Here is a 19,942-nt window from a genome sequence, read left to right on the forward strand (position 1 = left end):
GGGGTCTTAATCTTCACCTCAGCGGCTCCGCTGGGTGAATGCACTTCCCGCAAACCTGGCACCACATGGAATGGAGCGTTGCGGTGGTAACCAGGGCAATGCTCTGAAAGCCGGGACTTGGTGGCAGGTGGGGGAGGGGGGGGCGCCATAAAATGCCACCCAAATCTCACAGACAAATGCCTTGTTTGCCTCATGTTCTGGGGCTGTCCACCTTACCGTGAGTGTAGCTGTCAGTGTGTGTCTGTGAGTGAGAATGGGTGTGCCTGTAAGTGTATGTCATTTTATGTGTATCAGAGTGTGTGCCTGTCAGTGAATGGGTGTGTCAGTGTGTCTGTCAGTGAAAGTGGGTGTGTATCTGTCAGTGAGTGTATATCAGTGCATGTATCAATGAGGGCATGTGTCTGTCAGTCACAAAAATGGCCTTGACACAAACTTGGGGGGCAAATTTAGATTTTGGGGGTATCTAAAATTTAGTCGTGCCTAAGGGCAGCACAAATCCAAAATACACCACTGCATACAAGTGCAGGCAGACACACACACATATTGATACAATTCACACTACACACAGAGACATAACTAGGTACAAATTTATCCACATACCGAATTACTTGCCTTGCAGACAAACATATCCCCCGCATTTACTGAAATACACACAACGGACACGTTGCTCTTACAGACACACAGCTATTGACTCTCCATATAAATACAGTTTATATTGAAGTCTTGCAGGAAGTGCTGGACATGTTGATGCTGTCTGTGACAGCTCTGCTTCACTGAAAGCTGCCATGTACACTGTAAAGTTTAAAAAAAAAAAGTTCTAAGACTCCCTCAACACCAGCAATAAAGCTGATGATATTTCATTTTTGCTCACGCCCATACATTAACCATTACAGCAAGCACTGGAATCTCCCATATCCGGTCGCGCGCGCCGTTACCCAGAGCAACGAGCTTGTTTGGCTCCCCAAACAGCCAGTTACGTCACGAATGCCGACCGCTCCCTTCACCCCTCCCCCTCTCGCTGACGCTTGGACTAGCGCTGCCGTCAGAGTCAGGGATGCTCTTTGCCAGCCAGCTGCTCGTCTCACGTCACGCCAGCCAGCCACGCCCCTCGCTCTGCTCTCTGCGGACCCTCCCACGTGCAGCCCCAGCCCTCCCTCACTCGCGCTGGCAGCGGGGTGGCCCCCAGTTATGTGAGGGCTCCCCCGGTGGGGAATGGTTCATTCCGGGACTTACCTCGCTCTTATTACATAACGTGGGATGTTCCACGCTATTGTAGGGGACAGCGCAGAACATGGCTATAAATGTATTTTGGGGGGGTTTATTCCATTTTAATGGGTTTCTTATAATAAAAAACGTAATCCAGATGTGTACCCTGTCACTGCTGTGTCAGTGCCGTGTTACACGGAGCTCTGGGTAGTACCGCTGGCGCGGGGCTGTGGGATCGCTCCAGCTGTTATTGCTGCTGCTGGCCGGGCGAGCCGGAGGCGCGCGCTCTGACAGTTGACAGCGAGGCCGGTGCCTTTGGATTTGTTATGTAGCTTAAGAAAAGGGGCGTGGCCTCGTCGGGTATCACGTGCATGGTTTCCCCGCCCCCTCCAGTTATAAGGCATTGACAGACGCGTTTAGCGACTTACAATTTTTATGCTCAGCACCGCGTGCAGGGGCCAGGCACGGCTATCGCGCGCTCGCTCAGCTTCAGGTGGCTCCCATGGCAGGAGCAGCTGCAGCTGGAGGGAATCCCCGCGCACAGCCGACATACGTGACAGGAGCTCGCGGCTCCGCCGGCCGCCCAGAGCAGGGAATCCCCGGAGCACCATGACCTGCATCCCGGCCAGCGCGCACTGACTGCGGACACTAAACACAGCACTGCGCTAACACGGCACCCGCTCTGTGTGTCTCGGGGACCGCTTTATAGCTCTATATTATAGACATAGGTTTTATTACTTTATAGTCTATTCATTTTGATTCCGGATCTCTAGTGTGCTCTCTCCTGGCACTGCTGCGGGCTGTGGATCCACCCGGGACAGGCTCTGCCGGCCGTCACCGCTTCATGAGGTATGTGGCACCTCCACCCCGGCTGCACTCAAAGACCGGGGGGGGGGGGGCATGTAAGCTGAATGGGGTCTGCTGGGTTATATCTATTATATTTTATTATGGCTGTATTTATATGGGAGCATGCTAGGTGCAGGTTTGTTTTAAGAAATACTTCTAATCCCTAGAATTAGAGCTAGCTCGCCCTATGTGCTTAGTGCCCACTGATTTTGTGCCTGCTTTACCTGTAGTTAACATAACTTTCTATGGGAGATGATGTATCATAGCTTTGTGTTCTAAAAAGTGCTGCAAAGTTGTAACAATCAATTGGACTGTAACTGTCATTCCTTTTTATTTGATTCCCATGGTGATTGCTCCAGTTATAGAACTTTGCAGCACTTTGAAATCTCTCTCCCCCTGGTGTACTGTGTCATGATCGCTCTCCTTCAGGGAGGGGTGTAGTAATGGGCAGTTATAAAACCTGCTGCGTGTAGTGATATGGCATTTTATCATATGTGTATAAGAAGATCCCTACAAGAAGCTGAATAGTAGACGCTATGAATATGGGCCCCAGGAGTAAAGGATTTGTAACCCACCTCCCAAGCCCTAGCTGCATGCTTTAATGACAGGTCCTCTCAGCTTTGCCAATCCTTCTCCCTGCCTCCCATACAGCACTCCCTGTCAGGATCTGCCCCCTATAGTAGGTAGTGCGGTGCCCGCCTGCCGCCATGTGACTGTGTGTGTCTGTGCCTAGGCAGCCGCCCAGTGACTGTGACATGGCTCTCAGCGGGACCTTGCTGCCATCCATCTCCACCTTCACAGCGGGGACCCCCGGCAAAGACAAAGTCCTGAGACAGGCAAGTGCTGGCAACGTGAGTATCCTGAGGATGTGCAGGGAGGAGCACATTACTAGCACATCGCACACACTGCCATACCTTTATAACACTACACGCCATACCTTTATAACACTACCTACCCCGTATAGCCACAGGTAACTTCCAGCACTGCTCAGCTGTACACATGCAAGCACTGTCTGTAGGTAACCGTGTGAAACCTGTGCGTACACAAGATTTACAGGCCACTCCAGCTATGGGTTTATGGCTGTTTAACTCTTTATTTTATCAGTCCATACACTAACCTACCTTATATGCGAATGGAACGTAGAGCACCCCATTTGCTTTTCCGAATGCATGTGGCAAGCCTGGTCTTAATCGTGTGTAACATATGCGACATACACTGTTTTCATTTAGTATAACATTCTGCATTTGTCTACATTTCTTATCATTATTTTAGTTAAAGCTTTTGCAAACTCGATCCCGGTCGTCTTTGTCTTTTGGCTTTTTCAAGAAGTATTATTACAGCGTAGACCCTGTATACACTGTGTTCTTAAGCTGTCTACAGCTGCAGACACAAAATGTGTGCATATTCATTTAGGGTGTGACACTTATGTTTATGTATTGTTTTAGATAGTCTGTGTGATCCAGTTTCTTTTGTTGGTTTTTTTTGTGTAGATCTCTCTACACAAGGTGTCCTGATCTGAATTTATTTAAATAAAAAAAATTATATATATATATATATATATATATATATATATATATATATATTTTTTTTTTTTTTTTTAAAATAAAACTCCATCTTTTGACTACACTATTTCTTTATTATTCTAATATAAAACTTATGTAATGGCCAGTTATTAATTACTACACATCTTGGTGCTGAAATTGAAAACAAAGTAGTCTAAACTGCTTACTGGAATATCACACTTTGCATTTCGAATACTTGTGCAAAGATTTAAAAAAAAAAAAATGCACTGTGCACAAATTAGAATTTTTCATTTGGGGTTTTTAAAGCTACTTTGAAGTTAATAAATTTCTCTCAGTAGTTTCCCCAGTAAGCTGCAAGAAGTGCACAACAAACTTGAAAATAAACTAAAGTGACAGCTGGAAAACGTAGACCCAAGACAAGGAAGATATATTTTTCAAAATATGCTATTATGAAGCTTGTTTTACTAAACAAGCTTCATATCACAGTAAAGAAAGTCCCCCTACCATAACCTCAGTTTAATACGCCAATCAAATATGCAGATATACTATGGGCTGAGCGTTTGGCATCGGTGGATGTTCTTGCAATGCTATATTTTTAAGTTATGCATCTTGTTTTCCTAAACTTAGGAGAATCCGTATTTAAGTTAAATTATAAACCTCTAATTTTTAATACTGGAAAGATAATAAACTGCTGTTACTGCATCTCAAGTGATGTTACTCTGAATTTATTACTAAAGTAGTTATCTTCTGTCTTCTACTATTGATAAACTTTTCTCCACCTGTTGTATCTAGCCATGGTGGGTACTTGGGACTAATTCCAGGGGGTGCTCTATTAGTTCATGGCTTCTTACAAAGTTAGATGTAGTTGGAATGAAGTTGTTGCTATTACAAATGTTCCATATGTTGAATGGAAATGTCAGTGACTGAGGTGCTTGGTTTAATTCTTGCTAGCTGTTAATGGTGTGACAACTTTGAGATGCCACAATCGAATACTTGTATTAAAAATTAAAGTTGAATAGGAATCGTATACCACTGCTGCTGAGATGCATGGGGTTGTGTCGGTGCAAGCATGAAGCACAAACTCTGTTACGTATTTGGTTCATGTTTGCAATGAATACACCGCCATCTTTTTCAGCATACTGACAGTTGTTTCTTTTTCAATGTGCTGCTATTCAGTGTCTTTGCCTTGTTACTCATACCCTTGTGATAGTGCTATGATGGCAAATGAAAGGGGCTCTGTTTTGGCTTTATCATAGAAGCCCATTTGCAAGTAATTCTAATAAGACATGGCAAGCACAAACTTCAAAATATTAAGGTATCAGAATTTTTTTCTAATGTATGCAATGCATACAATATACATTTTTAAAATACTTTATTTTTAACCTTAAATGTTTGGGTTTCTTCTTTCCCAGACACTTTAGTTCTCTGAACTATCATTTAACTTGTTGCTATGGAATTATCCCAAACACCACACTCTGCTTTGTCCCCCTAAGGGATTTTTTTTTTCATGTCTGCAAAGATGCATTTTATAATTATTTTTTTATATATATATATATATCTGTTTGCTCTCCAGCATTTTGTTGACTAACAATTCTAACGCTCTAATCATGATCTATGCAAGTGATTGAACAGCCCTTTCCCTTTAAAAAGTTGAACAATTTGGCAGCAGTCAAAATAAAATGCATAGTGATTCCACTTTTATTTGTAACCATTCAGAAGATTTTCATGGAACACTCAATTATTTTCAAGCAAGACTTCCATACTTCTTCAAGTAGGTCAAATCATTTTACTGGCAACTAAAAACACTGAGCTGGAGAATTATTTCAAAGGCTAATAAAATCATAGAATTTAAGGCTAGTCACATTATTTTGTATCTTTTAAGGCATCAACACATTTTAATTGGTTCAATCCATTGTTTTTTTTTTTGTTTTTTTATATATAAATCTTCCTGAAACATTTTCTTGTTTTCCTTACAGAAGTGGAGGGAAGAACTGTCCCACATGAAGAGGCACCCTGTACTAAACCAGTCTCGCCCCTTTGAGGGTTTGGAGGGAGAATCCCAAATTTTTCTTTCTCGTCGAGAGCATGAAGAATTTAATGAACTTCTAGACTTTGATTTTATACTGTCAAACTCCTTAATCCAGCAAGAAGCTCTGGTGGCTTCTTCATCATCATCCTCTTCAGCTACCTCCTCTTCCCCTCCACCAGCAGCTCCTCTCTCAGACTCTCTGGTTGCTATCCCATCACCTTCCAGTTGCAACTTCACTTACCAGTTACGTTGTGCTCAAGAACCTTCTGGGGCTAGCACACTCATGTACTCTGCCAGGGAATCTACAGTGCCCACCACCACTTTTAACCTGGCGGATATAAATGATGTTTCGCCTTCCGGTGGATTTGTGGCTGAGCTAATGAGACCAGATTTGGATCCAGTATATTTGCAACAGCCACAAGCTAGCTTACAAGGTAAATTTGTGCTGAAGACTGCTTTGGAAATTGGTGATTATGGCCAATCCATCAGTGTTAGAAAGAGCAATTCTGGCATGGACAACACAATGGTTTATAGTAGCCACCAGATGCCCACATTGTGCCAAAAAATCAAGCAGGAACACTCATCTTGTACGGTAGCATGCCCCATGGATGGGCAAGTCCAACAGTCACAAGGGCAGCATGACTTCCAAGTAGGTAGGGTGCTGTCAAGCAGGACTAACCAACCTTTGTCACAAGAGGAACTGATGGTCAGAGATTGTCATGCTCCTCAGACATTAAATCATCAGACACTGCCAATATCTTCAGGCTACCACACCTCTGCCAGTTTCTCCCACTTCTCGTCAGATCAGCAGCAGCCACAGCTGCCTCCATCTCAACTTCAGTATCAAGGTCAGTCTTATCTAAGTATTTTTGAAGATCACTTAAACATGCAACATTTGAAACAAGAAGTGATGCTGACTCCACCCTCTTCACCCCTAGAGCTTATAACCCCTGTGGGCTGCATGCCAGAAGAAACTAAGCCTAAGAGAGGACGAAAGTCTTGGCCTAGGAAAAGGACAGCAACTCACACTTGTGAATATGCTGGCTGTGGAAAGACCTATACCAAGAGCTCTCATCTGAAAGCCCATTTGCGAACACACACAGGTAAGACAAATCTTTTTATACGTGGAGTAGTTTTAGACTACTTTAGCCTGTGCTGAATTTTGTGTGCTTACCAGTATTGAGTAAAAAACTATTTTTAATCTCAAATGATAGTTTAGAAGGTTTCAAGACCTTTTTAATTTGTTATAACAGCACTGTATTTTATGAAAATGAAGCACTGACTTTTTAACGTGGCTTCTAATGTGGCTTTTGTTTGTTTTTTTGTGAACACTGAGCCATATTTCCTACTGAAGTCTATTTTTAATTTGGGTTTTGTGGTTGAATGTTGGCAAAACTCTAGGCATGGTACAGAAAGAAACAAAATAAGCAAATTCAATTTAAGAAGTTTTTTTTCATTAAATGGCATAAAAGGACCTTATGTTACAACTAGTCTGTTGTTCAACAAATTCATTATCGATCAAAACGCTCTGTAAGATGCTAAACTATATATTAAATCTCTATTTTCGTTTAGTTTGATTTTCAATATATTAACTCGTCTTTTGGTTCTTTTGTTTTCAAAATAAACCGTATATGACCAATACAATCATATTCTCATATAACATACTAATTTCACTTCCAAAATATCCTACCCTGGTTTGTTTAATATATTAATGTGTATACAATTATATTGTAGGCATATCTGTCACATTAAGGATAATGTGAGGTTTTAAAAAAAGAACACGTAAACACAATTTGCGGACAAAGTGTAGCTTTCACATATGATGACCTGTGCTTCATTCTTTTTATAAAATACTTAAAGCGGCACTGTCACCACCCCCTGTATAACTGGTATTTCCTAAAGACCAGTGACTTCTGCAGAGAGATTAGCTGTGTCATGAGTGCAGAAATGGACTGGCCAAAAGATGGTACCCACACAGGGCAGGTCAAGGAAATAAATCTCACCTTTCCCTGGTGCCCACACCACTGGCAGTGATGTCACTGTTCGGTCTTTGCAATGTCTGACACTAGACTGACAGTGCTGCTTTAAATGTAGCGCACATCTTTAATGTGTTTAATGAAAAATAAAGCAAGACTTTGATTGCTATAACTTTGTTTGCGGACTTCTTGGTTAAAACAAGTGTCTTAGAATCTCTAATGCTGTCTGTGCAGCAAAAGCTGCACAATAACAAATTAAGTTGTATGTTGGAGAACAGGTGCAACAATTGCCTGAAATTGGTGACAACTAAAGCACACTCATCCATTCACAAAATTTTCGTTTTGTGGCTGTTTGGTATTTTTTTATTTTATTTCTTTCTTACCTTTTGCCACTTTTTGACACTTTCAAGTGGAAAAATTCATTTCACAAGATGAGGTGTGGTTGTCTGTGGATGTTGGCCAAGTATAGAACATGTCAAGAGCACACCTGATTCATATTTTGAATAGTAAAATGTAGTTGCAGTAAACAATGAAGGTAAAATAACTTTGATATTTTTTCAGACACTACCACACAAACCCTAAGGGCCAAGTACATGACAATAGCAAAAACTCACATGGCATTGGGCACTCTAATGTTAAGAACACTTCTTGATTATTTAAGTATTTATGCTTTTGACTATAAACCCCAAATCCACTGTCTAGCCACTGCTTAACTTGCGCACATTGTTTTGTCTTTTAAAGTGACAGGCTCATCAAGTGTATTGCATAAACTGGGAAGGGGGGGGGGGGTGTGTGTTGGAAATCCATATTTGTGCACCTTCCCAAGTAATGGAATATTTTATGTCTCATTAGGCATAACTGCTCAATCTAAATCTTTATTTTTATATTTGTAGTTAATGCTTATATCTGTAGAACCCTGAATCTAGGCAATTACTTTTTTTGATCATGGCAAATAAAACTAAATCTACAACATATAATTACCCTTTGTAACATTTGCAGTCATTGCAAAGACCTTGCGATTTGTTTCTATTGATATATATTTTTCATTTATTTTTCCAAGACCTGGTTCAGTGGCTTTTTGAATGTATAGTCTACTTTTTTGGCATACAAAGAAACCAGCAAGCTACTGACAAACTCTTTATTTGTGCTGCCTATTTGTAATTTTAAAATATTGACCACAAAAAGGTGTGCCTTAATTTTAATAGATCTGTCATGATCCCATTTCATATCAAAATATTAATTTAGACTGGCTTCAAAATCACTCTTGACATAAGCTTTGGTATTTGGGTTTTTTCTTTTTTCACAGAGCCTAAAAATGTTTGTAGATGGGCTAAATTAAAGCTTTTGGTATGTTAAATATGACTATTTTATATTTTTTCTATTACCACATAGTAAATTTTCAATTGACTCAAGCAGTTCATGGAAATAAGATGTTAGAATTTGAAATGAGGAAACTATAAATTTCAACTCCGTATTTGTTGGACTTTAAATGTTAAATTTGCTTTCTTGAGGATTAAACTTGGCATAGTCAACATATTTTAATGAATAATAACCTTATGTATACTTTCCTGTTCTCATTTTTATAGGCGAAAAGCCATACCATTGTGACTGGGAAGGTTGCGGATGGAAATTTGCTCGATCTGATGAACTAACACGTCATTACCGGAAACATACAGGTCATCGACCTTTTCAGTGTCAAAGGTGTGACAGAGCTTTCTCTAGGTCAGACCACCTTGCCTTACACATGAAAAGGCACTTTTGAGATCTGGGATTAATGTAATCTTGCGCAATACTGCCACAAGAATTTCAGTATTCGGCGTAGCTACATCTGAGGACGGCAAGCACTACAGTTAATCAAATTGTATGAACTGCAACTTCAGCAATTTGAGAAATGTCATCCATAAATATGTAACTGAAAAAAAACTTGAATTGACAAGACCTCAGAAAATTGGGTTTTGACTGGATTTTAAAACATTCCATTTTTTTTTTCTTCTAGCTAAAACAGACTTGAATCTTCACAGCTTACATCTCCAAGAACACACTAAAAGATTTAAAAGTAGTTTTACAAGGGATGTTGGAAATTGCATGTTTGCAACATCCCTCAAGTCTTAAGAGGGATAAAGGCAACAGGGACAACTGCATTATTTTTTTTATTCAATGCAAAATGACTGGAAATATATATATATACTCAAAGTATATTTGTAGCTACTAAGTCAAAAAATAGGAAATGTAGGCACAGAAATGTTTGAAGGAAAGGCTATAAAAAGCAATTAGCTATTGGTGCTTACTGGTTGATGCTTCTAATGGTACCAAAGAAAAATGAAGCCAAAGTTCTCAAACTGCTGCATATTTGACAAGGAATCTTTTTTGTCTTCCGATATTTTTTTTTGTTTTTTAAGAATTATGACCAAAGTCAGGTGTAAATACCTGATTTATTAATGTAAATGCAGACAGTATGTGAAGCACTGTGGTTTCTATGTGCAATAATTTTGTACTATGGTCTATTTCCACATATGCCTTATACAGAACAAATTTTTCTATATAGGACTTTACATAATAAAGTATGTAATATAAATTTAAGTAAACTTCTATTTTGTATATTTGTAAAGTATGAAGTAAACTGAACATTTTGTTGACACTTGTATTTTACATATTCAATAAGTTTTAAATAAACCTATAATATTTTATTTGGGTTGCTAGTCTCTAAATATGTCTCCAAATGTGTTTTAATTTTTGTTTTGTTAATGGAAAAGGTTTCCAATTTTTCTTTTTTTTTTTTTTTTTTCTATAAAAATGTCAGTGTAGATAACCTCAAGATGCATAATATAATGTGTGGGGGAGATGGGAAAATAGGAAAATAGACCTGACGTGTGTGTGTGTCTTGGTAAGCAATAACTGAAAATATTGGTAACATTTAAAATTCAGTTCAAGAACTGGAAAATGAAAGCTTGGAAGACCACGTTTAAAGGGATAGATCCAAATTACATGGGAGATATTGGAATAAGAAGCGTGGAGTTAGAGGTAGGGTTTCCAATGTATACCTCTATCCTGCAACTTGGCTCCTTGTCAAAGTTCTGTCTGTTCCTAGAAGTTTGCATAGTACAACCTTATCATAAAATGCCAGCTCAAAGTTTTTAGCTTGTATCTGTATTGTCTGCAGTTTGCAAATTCACATGTATAGCAAAGAAGGACAAATTGGAGGTGATGAAAAAGAAATGCTGATGGATGTTGATGAGAAGAGGGCTTGAACATTCTATTTTGTATGGTCAGCTGACTGGGAAGATCTGATCTCCTTTCTGACCTGCACCATCTGAATGAACCTTAATGTACAGCTTGCCTTGTCTTAAAACCATATGCACACAATAGTTTCATGAAATAATCCAAAGTGTCATATCTTTATTGATGCAGTCACATGCCAGGCATTAAGGGTTGCATCACCAATAATGTGGGTCTAAAAATGTAAGCACTTAAAATAAAAATGATGGCACCGCAAGAGTGAGGTAATTAAATGTCACCTATATCACATTGTTTTGACAGACTACCTAAAGCTGCCCTTTCCCTCCCACCTTACTTGTTCATTTGAGCAATATGTTAATGCCACCAATGGCTTCACTAAATATATAAACTGGTATGATTTTTTTTTTTGTGAAACAAATCTAAAAAATACCACCCTGTATATCTACTTTAATTTTGTGAGCTCTATAATTAAAGTTAACCTGTTGTGAAAAAATTTACTTACCTGAAATTGCTACTGAATATACCATATATGCCAAAGATGCATGGTGTATTCAATGGAAATAAAGGTTTACCAATCTTCATGCTTTGTGGGTGCTACGGTTTGTAAAACATCCACCTCCTGTACCATCCTGGGATGCACAAATTTGTCACCCTCCTGTTTCCTGTCTTTTAGGTGCAGGAGGGGGACTTCTCTGGGGTCCAGTGGTGGCTCAGGCGGATGGGAGTCAGAGTTCCCTCTGGCGCGGCACTCTGTGTAAGCTGGGAGGAGTGATCAGGGTAGACACTTCCTCCCAGTCCTAATGTCGTCACAAGGGGCCTGGTCACGCTGACCGATCCACCTGGTAATACTATCAGGTGGCCACCTGTTGGACCCCTGAACGTGTGGGCCGGGGCCGCAACACATGGCAGCGGGCACCAGGCAACCGCAGTAGTTCCTCCACTGACAGTGTGTTTCTGCAGCAACACATGTGGCTGCTACGGGAGGAGAGCAGAGCGACCTTCTGTGGCACAATAATGCATTGACTGGCTGCGGGAAATCTCTTTTTTTTTTTTTTTTTTTTTTAATAGGGGTTTTCTCCTTATCTGTACGGTTGCGAACAAACCTGCTAGCATAATTTATAGATAAAATCTTCAATCTAATAAGCATAAGTTGTTTGGGGGAATAATAGCTAAACCTCTTAAGAGAAGTTTGGTCCAGATGTCCGCACCTTGTCTTTTATACTAGAGCGATGGCAACACTTGTTTTGTTAAATATAAATAGAATATATTTTAGCTTCAACGTTAAGCAGCACTGCCATTTTTTTCCTGTGTTTGTCTAGTTGTGTATCCGAAACACTCTCCTTGCCACCCTTCCTTTGCCTTTTATCTTTATATCAAAAGCAGAAAAATTGCATGCAAGCTATTCCAAATTCCTGTGCCATTTTAACCCCTTAAGGACACATGACGGAAATATTCCGTCATGATTCCCTTTTTATTCCAGAAGTTGTCCTTAAAAAGGGATACTACTTTAGCTTAAATAATCAATATGGATGCATAGATCATGCACTGGCAGGCTATTAACAGTTAAGGAGCTAAGAAATTTTCAAGGATTCTATAGTGCTCCCCTCTTCCACGGTTCTGAAGAGTAAAAGTCACTTACCTGAATCTAGCGCAGATGTCCCTCTGTGTTGGGTCAGGCTTTGCCCATGCTCCTCCCCCACCATCATCAGCCGGCAGGGGAGACCTAATGTGCATGCGTGGCAGTGGCTGTGCTCGCATTAGGATTTCCCCTATAGTGAAGCATTATTCAGTTTTCCTATGGGCAAAAATCTGACGCTGGAGGTCCTTACACATTGCGTGAGGATGTTCAGCGTCAGATGACCAAAGGTCCGTTTGGATTACGAAAGTCCCTTTAGTGACTGTCTGGTACAGGAGTTAATCCTAAGAGGTAATTATTGCTGTTTTACAGAAACTGCAATAATTATCATTAGGGTTAAGGGACATGGGACTTTGCACCCAGAACACTTCAATGTGCTCTGGGTGCCTATAGTGTCCCTTTAATGAATCTGAAGATGCAATAAAGGATGTGTAAGCATTAGATGTCTCTATATAGGAAGGCTGTGTAAGTCACATGTGCGGCTAGGGCTGCACAAACAAAGTGATTTAATTCCTAAATGGAAATTAATTGAGCAGTGAGACTACAGGGGCATGATCTATACACTAAAATTACTTCATTAAGTTGTTTTGGTGACTATAGTGTCCCTTTAACCCCTTAAGGACCAAACTTCTGGAATAAAAGGGAATCATGACATGTCACACGTCATGTGTCCTTAAGGGGTTAAGACAGATTTCAAGAGGACAATTGCTGAGAATAAAAATGACTGACACTGATAGTGAAGAGTATGTAGTGCAAGCAAAAATCCTCTTGGATATATTTAAAGAGAAAAAAAAAAAAAACTATCCTTATATTATTCTGGAGAAGGCAATAGAAGAAGTTATGTTAATGCCTAGAAGAGACTTGTTGGTTAAAAAGCAAAAAAGTGGTATTGGGGGGAGAGAACCTTTTCTAATCCAACATATTTGGATTTTAATAATGAACATGGACCAAAAGCCAACCAAGGCAGACAAATGTTGCTGGAGCTCCTTGGTCTAAACCCTATTTTCACAGGAAAGCCTGCAGTTCCGACTTGGAAACACGTTACCAGTGGACTGGGTGACTTTGATAAATTAGTCATTGCCAGTGCTGATTGTCTCGGAGGCTTGTGGTGAGTGGAGCAGCTGATGCTTTGCCTTGAGTGACTCTAGTCTGTAATCTGACCCTGTTTCTCCTTTCTGTACCGGTGGGGGATTTCCCATTTCTCTATGGAGTGCTGACCTGTCTTCTGCCAAGAAACTTTGCTGATCATACAATCATACTGATTGCCCAAAGTCTTTTTTCTAAAATGGCTGCTGCTAAGGGACCTACAGCTCGACAAGCAAAAACAATATGGACATACTCTGCAGAGCAGCTTACTCTGGCATTTGATTGCTAATGGTTGCAGTTCTGGGCCAAAATAAGCTAAATGCTTATTTTGACTGGGGGTTTAAGACCTCTAACTCCTGGAGGAAGGTACACCTCACAACATGTATCGAGTAGGCCTACCAAGGAGGCAGAGGAATAAACTGCGGAAGGCGTTCGAGCATCGAATGCCTGATCCTGTGTCTTCCTAGGCTATGGTTTGTTTTAAAATTGGATGAAGACCTAAAAAAAGATTTTAACTGAAAGGCCGAAATATAGGAGCCCCATGAATAGTCTAGTACAAAGTTTTATTTGAGAGCCTAACTTAGCTTAAACATTTTTTTTAATAATTCAAATGGCTTCTTTAGATGTAATTTTATCACATGACAGGAGGCTTCATATTTTGCATAACTTTCTTTACTTTATGCCTCCAGCAGCACAAGTCAATCAGAAAACTTTAAACCAATCAGTAACAGGCATCACATCCATATATAAAGCCCTGACAGTCACATGATTTCCTCTTTCTTTGCTGCTTACCAGCCAAGGCACAGGTCAGAGTATTTTGCTCCAAACAGTTTTCATTTATATTATATTTATCATTATATTTGAATGTTTATGGTGTGGTATTTGTCCCCTGCTACCCTCTCCCTTCTCTACCCTGATTATCTGCTAAATTGCTTTTACATTTTGGTATTAGACTTGCTTTTCTACCCTGATAATTTGCTAGTTGCCTCTTCAGTTGGTATTAGCTTTGTCTATTTAATATGATAATTTGCTAATTCCCTTTTGCTTTGTGGGGATTACATTGGTCCTTCTATCCTGATTTTTTTGCTGTTGATTTTACGTTTTTCTATTGGACTTGTCTCTGCTGGCACTTTGTTGTTTCACTTTCTCTGATTTAATCTCGCGCGGATCGCAGCGTTTTACCGTGATCGCGTTTTGTTTGCTCTGGTGCCAGGACTTCAGGGCAGGTCTCTGGGGGTTGGGGGTACCGGGTGGACTCAGTACTGCACCGGCGAGCGATCGTGGACCGCACGGCACATTTGCGCGCGAACGGCGGCCATCTTGAATCTCGCGGCTCACGCGAGATTCACGTCGGCCATTCGGTTTTAGCCAGTTCGTGATTCCCACGAACTGGCAATCTGCTCTACATTGTCAAAAATAAAGTTCCTGTGAAATGAAGTTCTCCAAGTCTTTTTCTGGGAGATTATGTATTAAATGTTCACTGCTAAAATCAATCCTGTTACACAACACTGGCAGGTGGAATAAAGTTGACAGGATTATGCATGGAGTGTCCACTTATGTAGGACTGATCCCTGCTGTGTGCATATACTGGATGCAGTACTCAGGTCTGCTGGCAGTTTGCTCTATAATGTTACAAATATCATGTGGAATAAAAGTTTTCTTGTAAATCTGGAGGATTAAGACTGGACTTTTCCCTGCTGTGGGCACATAGTGGATGCTTTACTCTATCTGCTGGCAGGGAAATTAAATAGATCTGATAACTTACTCAGCTCCCTAATCCCACTGGACCTCACAACCACTGGATATACTCCATCCCCACAGGGATACAGGACACAGTAGTGGAGGCACATAACGGAGTGATTAACAGGGGTGACCCCCCTTATGCTGGGTGAACCCCAAGCATGGCAGACACCTCTCCAAAGTGACATTGTGGTTCAGGGGTGACCCCCCTTACACTGGATGAACCCCAAGCGAATCTGGTCCCTGTCCTAGTGACATACCTATACTGGGGTGAACCCCCTACGCTGGATGACCCCCAAGCGAATCTGGTCCCTGTCCTTGTGACATACCTATACTGGGGTAACCCCCCCTACGCTGGGTGACCCCCAAGCGAATCTGGTCCCTGTCCTAGTGACATACCTATACTGGGGTGAAACCCCTATGCTGGGTGACCCCCAAGCGAATCTGGTTCATGTACTACTGACATACTTATACCGGGGTGAACCACCTACGCTGGGCGAATCCCAAGCGAATCCTATTCCAGTACTAGGGACATATATATATACTGGGGTTTAACCCCCACGCCCTAGGACGGGCTGATAACCACGGAGTACGATCTGTTACCGTATGCACAGACTGGAACACAATGGATACATGTATGTCGACAGAACCAGGAAGGAGAGCTCACGGTGCTGCCAAATCTCCACAGTACTATATCCAATAAGGGTGACCCCTTGGATAATTTGGAGGCTACCATACCTCCCCATACACGGGCTTACGTCCCGACATTACTGACCGCTCATCCCGGTCTTATTGAGGGTGACCCCCTCCTCAGACCACTCCCAGGAAATCTCTAAGTGGTACTGATTAAAAAATTCTGGGTGACCCCCAGTTGTACGTGGAGGCCCACTAGTGGCAATAAGTGTACTGCCGTACCTGACACCTGTTCGGTACCCCACAAACCGAAAGAGTGTCCCAACATGCCATAAGAGATATACATACAGGGGTGACCCCCCTATGCTGGATGACCCCCATGCTAGTCTTACTATGGTGCTAGTGGCATAGGTACGAAGGGGTGACCCCCCACGGCCTTTTCTAGGGCTTCTACCTTCAGAGCACGCTCTGTCATTGTTTGCACAGACTAGGGCACACTAGATGCATGTGTTCCGACACCTCTATGCTTCAACTGGAGGATCCGCACACCCTTCCCTTAACCGAGAAGGAGAACTCACAATACTGCCAAACTCCACAATTCTAGGACATATAAGGATGAACCATTGGATTATACATAGGGAGGCTTTCACGTCTCCCATACTCTGGCTACGCCCCGACATAGCAGACCGCTCATCCCGATCCTACTGAGGGTGTCCTCATTCTCAGACCACTACCCAGATCCTGAGAAAGTGGTACCTATTGATCGAAATTCTGGGTGACCACAGTTGTACACAGAGGCACACTGAGTGGCAATAAGCGTACTGTTGTACGATCCTGGCTCCACAGACCGAAAAGGTGTGAACCAACAGGTCGGACTTCCCTCAATTCCCCAGACCGATTTTCAGGGGAGGATTAAAGCCGCCAGAGCAGCTCCGGAGGAAGAAGTCCTCTCCAAGATACTGACTAACAAGTCGGACACTTTACCACCATTGGAAGGGCCCAACACGGCTTCCCCAAAGGGGAAAGAGAACACCCCGACTTAGCGGAACCGTCCCTCAGAACGTCCTGTCCATTAAACATCTCAGGCTCCATCATCAGGGGACGAGGACTTCATCCCTCCCCCTTCTCTGGAGATCATGAGAGAATGGAGAGTCTCCATCGGAAGAGATAAAGTGACAGAAACCGCCTAGCAAGAAAGGTTTCCTTAGGCACACTGGACAATCTGGTTTGACTCACGTACCACCCGACACCCAGGGTCATCCGAGAGGGGTTTACCGGAGCACCGGGCACACTTTGCCAACTTCCGGCTTCGGGGAAAAGAAGTCTGAAACAAGCTCAGGGTGGAATGCCCATACCGTCTATGAACAAACAAGATAGTCCTCACCAGGGAGCTCGGTGTCACTGTGGGGATATCTATGTCCCGATCAGGCCGGGGTCCACGTAAAGGTGTAAGAGAAGGACTCAAACCAGTTAGGATGAATTACTGGACATGATCAGCCCCGAGTAAAAATTCTATACTTTGCGGAACTGACCCCACCCAAGACTCACCTCTAGAAACTCACGATGTGAAGGAATGGGTGCAAAGGGCAATATGGCGCAGAACGGCGCAAATCAGCCCAATTAAAGATGGATTTTACACCTTTGAAGTTAGGGACGAAAGAACAAGGACCTCAAGCAGACGGACTATTGTTTTGGTAGTAAGGAAGAAGACAGGAGACTATCGCCCAGTCATCAATCTAGGCCTACCGAATGGTTTTGGGGCGTACCGACAACTCAAGAAGGAAGGTATGCATCTATTAGGAGACCTACTCCTCAAAAGGGGTTTGCAAGATTGGATTTGAAGAACACTTACCTACTGGTTCACATGGTGCCTCAAGAAGTTTCGGAAGCTGGTCATGGCGCACTGAAGAGCAAAGGGTATCCGCTGTAGCATACCTAAACGACTTGCTGACCTTTTGCAAGTCCGATTCCTGACTACGTCTACAAACGAGATTTATGTTACTGTTTCGGGAATTGTTGGGATTCATAGTGAACAGAGAGGAGTCGGTTCGATCCCAGTTCCGAGTAACTACGTACCTCTACTTCGGAATAGATTCCACCTTGGGCGGATTACACCTTCCCACATCAGCGATAGCGATTTTTCGTAAGGAAATCCGACGGGTACGGCGGAAAGGCTCCATAATCCCTTGACTATTTCCCAGGACCACTTCACTACCGGGCCAGACATCGGCTGAAAGCTCACTGCCTGAGATCCGGGCACACCTATGAAATTGGGATCAGAATGGCAAGGACTTCGATAGTACTCATTACCGAGGTAAAGGAGCCAAGCGTGGCACCTAGAATGATTGTTAATTGGGATCATCCTCTGCTTCTTCAGTTTTAACTTGCCTTCGGGCAGATCCAAAAGGAGAACATCATCTATTGATAATGCAGGAACGGCTAGAGTTGGTGGATAGGTGTCTTCCAAGGGAGACTGGTATGTCAAGGGACTATCGCAACCAACTAGAGACCTATTATGGGACTCATGGACAACAGGTATTCCCCGAAATAACTTATCCGCATGGAACACTTGGAGTTCGCTGGGGTATGGAAAGGGACTGCGATCCTTTTATTACCACTATCTACCTCGATGTTGAATCTCTATCATAATTTTCACTACGGACCGATCGGAACGATCTGACCGTTCCATTAACGGGATACGTTCCGCTATTTCGACGGCGCATAGTACGATTCACGACACTCCGGTCGATCAAGAACCTTTGATAGGCCGCTTTCTGCGGGGTAGCAAACGGTCCAGAACCATGAATCAAAGTATCACTGTTGTGGGACTTTGATTGGGGTCTTTTGGAACTAGTCAGATAACACGAACCTATCCCTCCGTCAGCTGTCAGCCATAGTCACGTTACTTTAGATTTTTCGGCGGGTATCAGATATACTGGAGTTCGACGTAGATGGTCTTTTCGGTATCACCAGAAGGAAGGATCTCTACGGTGTCTCGTAGAACTAAATCCTATTCGCGTCCGTATTTTACCCGGTTTCCGGCGGTTTCCCAGTCTTTGTGCAGTTATAGCGGTGTTTTGTTATATGGAGATCCCGACAACACTTAGATTGTCACATTAAGGACATCTGCTGGGCTTATACCAACCATACAAGCCAGTTACTATGAACACTCCGTCTTGATGGGTTCATTGGTTGTTATCGCTAACGGGGGTGGAGACGTGCTTTGGGTACTCATTCGGTACGAGACGCGGCTGCTTCTCAGGCCTTCACAAACCACACACGCATCCTTTTCGCTCATACCACAGCTTTAAAAATGCAAAATATGAAGCCTCCTGTCATGTGATAAAATTGTAGATTATGCTAACGTAGTGTACCTATAATCTTAATTTTAATAATGACAGGAGGCGAGTATTTTCCCTCCCTGTTTCCCTCCCTATACTCTGGGAAATTCTAATTTTCTGGTTGGCATTTTCACAGTATAATTATAAGGTTTTGGGTATTTCAGTATATTTATGGGATGCTTATCTGGTTGACAGGTGTTACAGCTGTGGCGATTATTAAGTATACTAAGGTTGTTTAATGTTTCACTATATTAACGTAATATAAATATAGATACATATAGTACTGGATTTAATGTGGACATCAGTTGGGTTCCATCACCTTTCACGTATTTCTGTTCTTTTCAGAGTAACCATCATAAAGATAAAGATCAAGATAAAGCTGGAAGGTTTCAAGTCGTGTTCCAAGTTATGTTCTACACGTTACTCAGGACTGTTATTTGAATTCCCTGACGTTATAATGGACTGTTTTTCGCATCAAAGAAAGAGGAAATCATGTGACTGTCAGGGCTTTATATATGGATGTGATGCCTGTTATTGATTGGTTTAAAGTTTTCTGATTGACTTGTGCTGCTGGAGGCATAAAGTAAAGAAAGTTATGCAAAATACTCGCCTCCTGTCATTATTAAAATTAAGATTATAGGTACACTACGTTAGCATAATCTACAATTAATGTCCAGAATTTAACAGTG

The 19,942-nt window shown here is 42.0% G+C and overlaps 1 protein-coding gene across 7 annotated transcripts; it reads left to right on the top strand.

The window, feature by feature from the left end:
• The first annotated feature begins 1,648 nt into the window (after positions 1-1,648).
• KLF4 (KLF transcription factor 4) lies at positions 1,649-10,226 on the top strand. 7 transcript variants are annotated; one of them, XM_063455197.1, is made up of 5 exons: positions 1,649-2,055; positions 2,786-2,903; positions 5,552-6,452; positions 6,543-6,707; positions 9,167-10,225. In XM_063455197.1, the coding sequence occupies exons 1-5, from the start codon at positions 2,051-2,053 to the stop codon at positions 9,340-9,342; spliced, it is 1,365 nt and encodes a 454-aa protein (XP_063311267.1). In that variant the 5' UTR covers positions 1,649-2,050; the 3' UTR covers positions 9,343-10,225. The 7 variants fall into 7 exon arrangements, with proteins under 7 accessions (XP_063311267.1, XP_063311263.1, XP_063311264.1 ...); XM_063455193.1 differs by having other exon boundaries at positions 5,552-6,707; positions 9,167-10,226; XM_063455194.1 differs by having other exon boundaries at positions 5,555-6,707; positions 9,167-10,226.
• Positions 10,227-19,942: the final 9,716 nt, after the last annotated feature.

The sequence above is a fragment of the Pelobates fuscus genome, chromosome 5 (assembly GCF_036172605.1).
Source record: "Pelobates fuscus isolate aPelFus1 chromosome 5, aPelFus1.pri, whole genome shotgun sequence".
NCBI classification, from domain to species: Eukaryota; Metazoa; Chordata; class Amphibia; order Anura; family Pelobatidae; genus Pelobates; species Pelobates fuscus.

Coding starts and splice junctions, on each gene's coding strand:
- KLF4 (XM_063455193.1), top strand. Junction 2,904..5,551: donor GACAGGCAAGTGCTGGCAAC/GTGAGTATCCTG, acceptor TTTTCCTTACAG/AAGTGGAGGGAAGAACTGTC. Junction 6,708..9,166: donor CCATTTGCGAACACACACAG/GTAAGACAAATC, acceptor TCATTTTTATAG/GCGAAAAGCCATACCATTGT.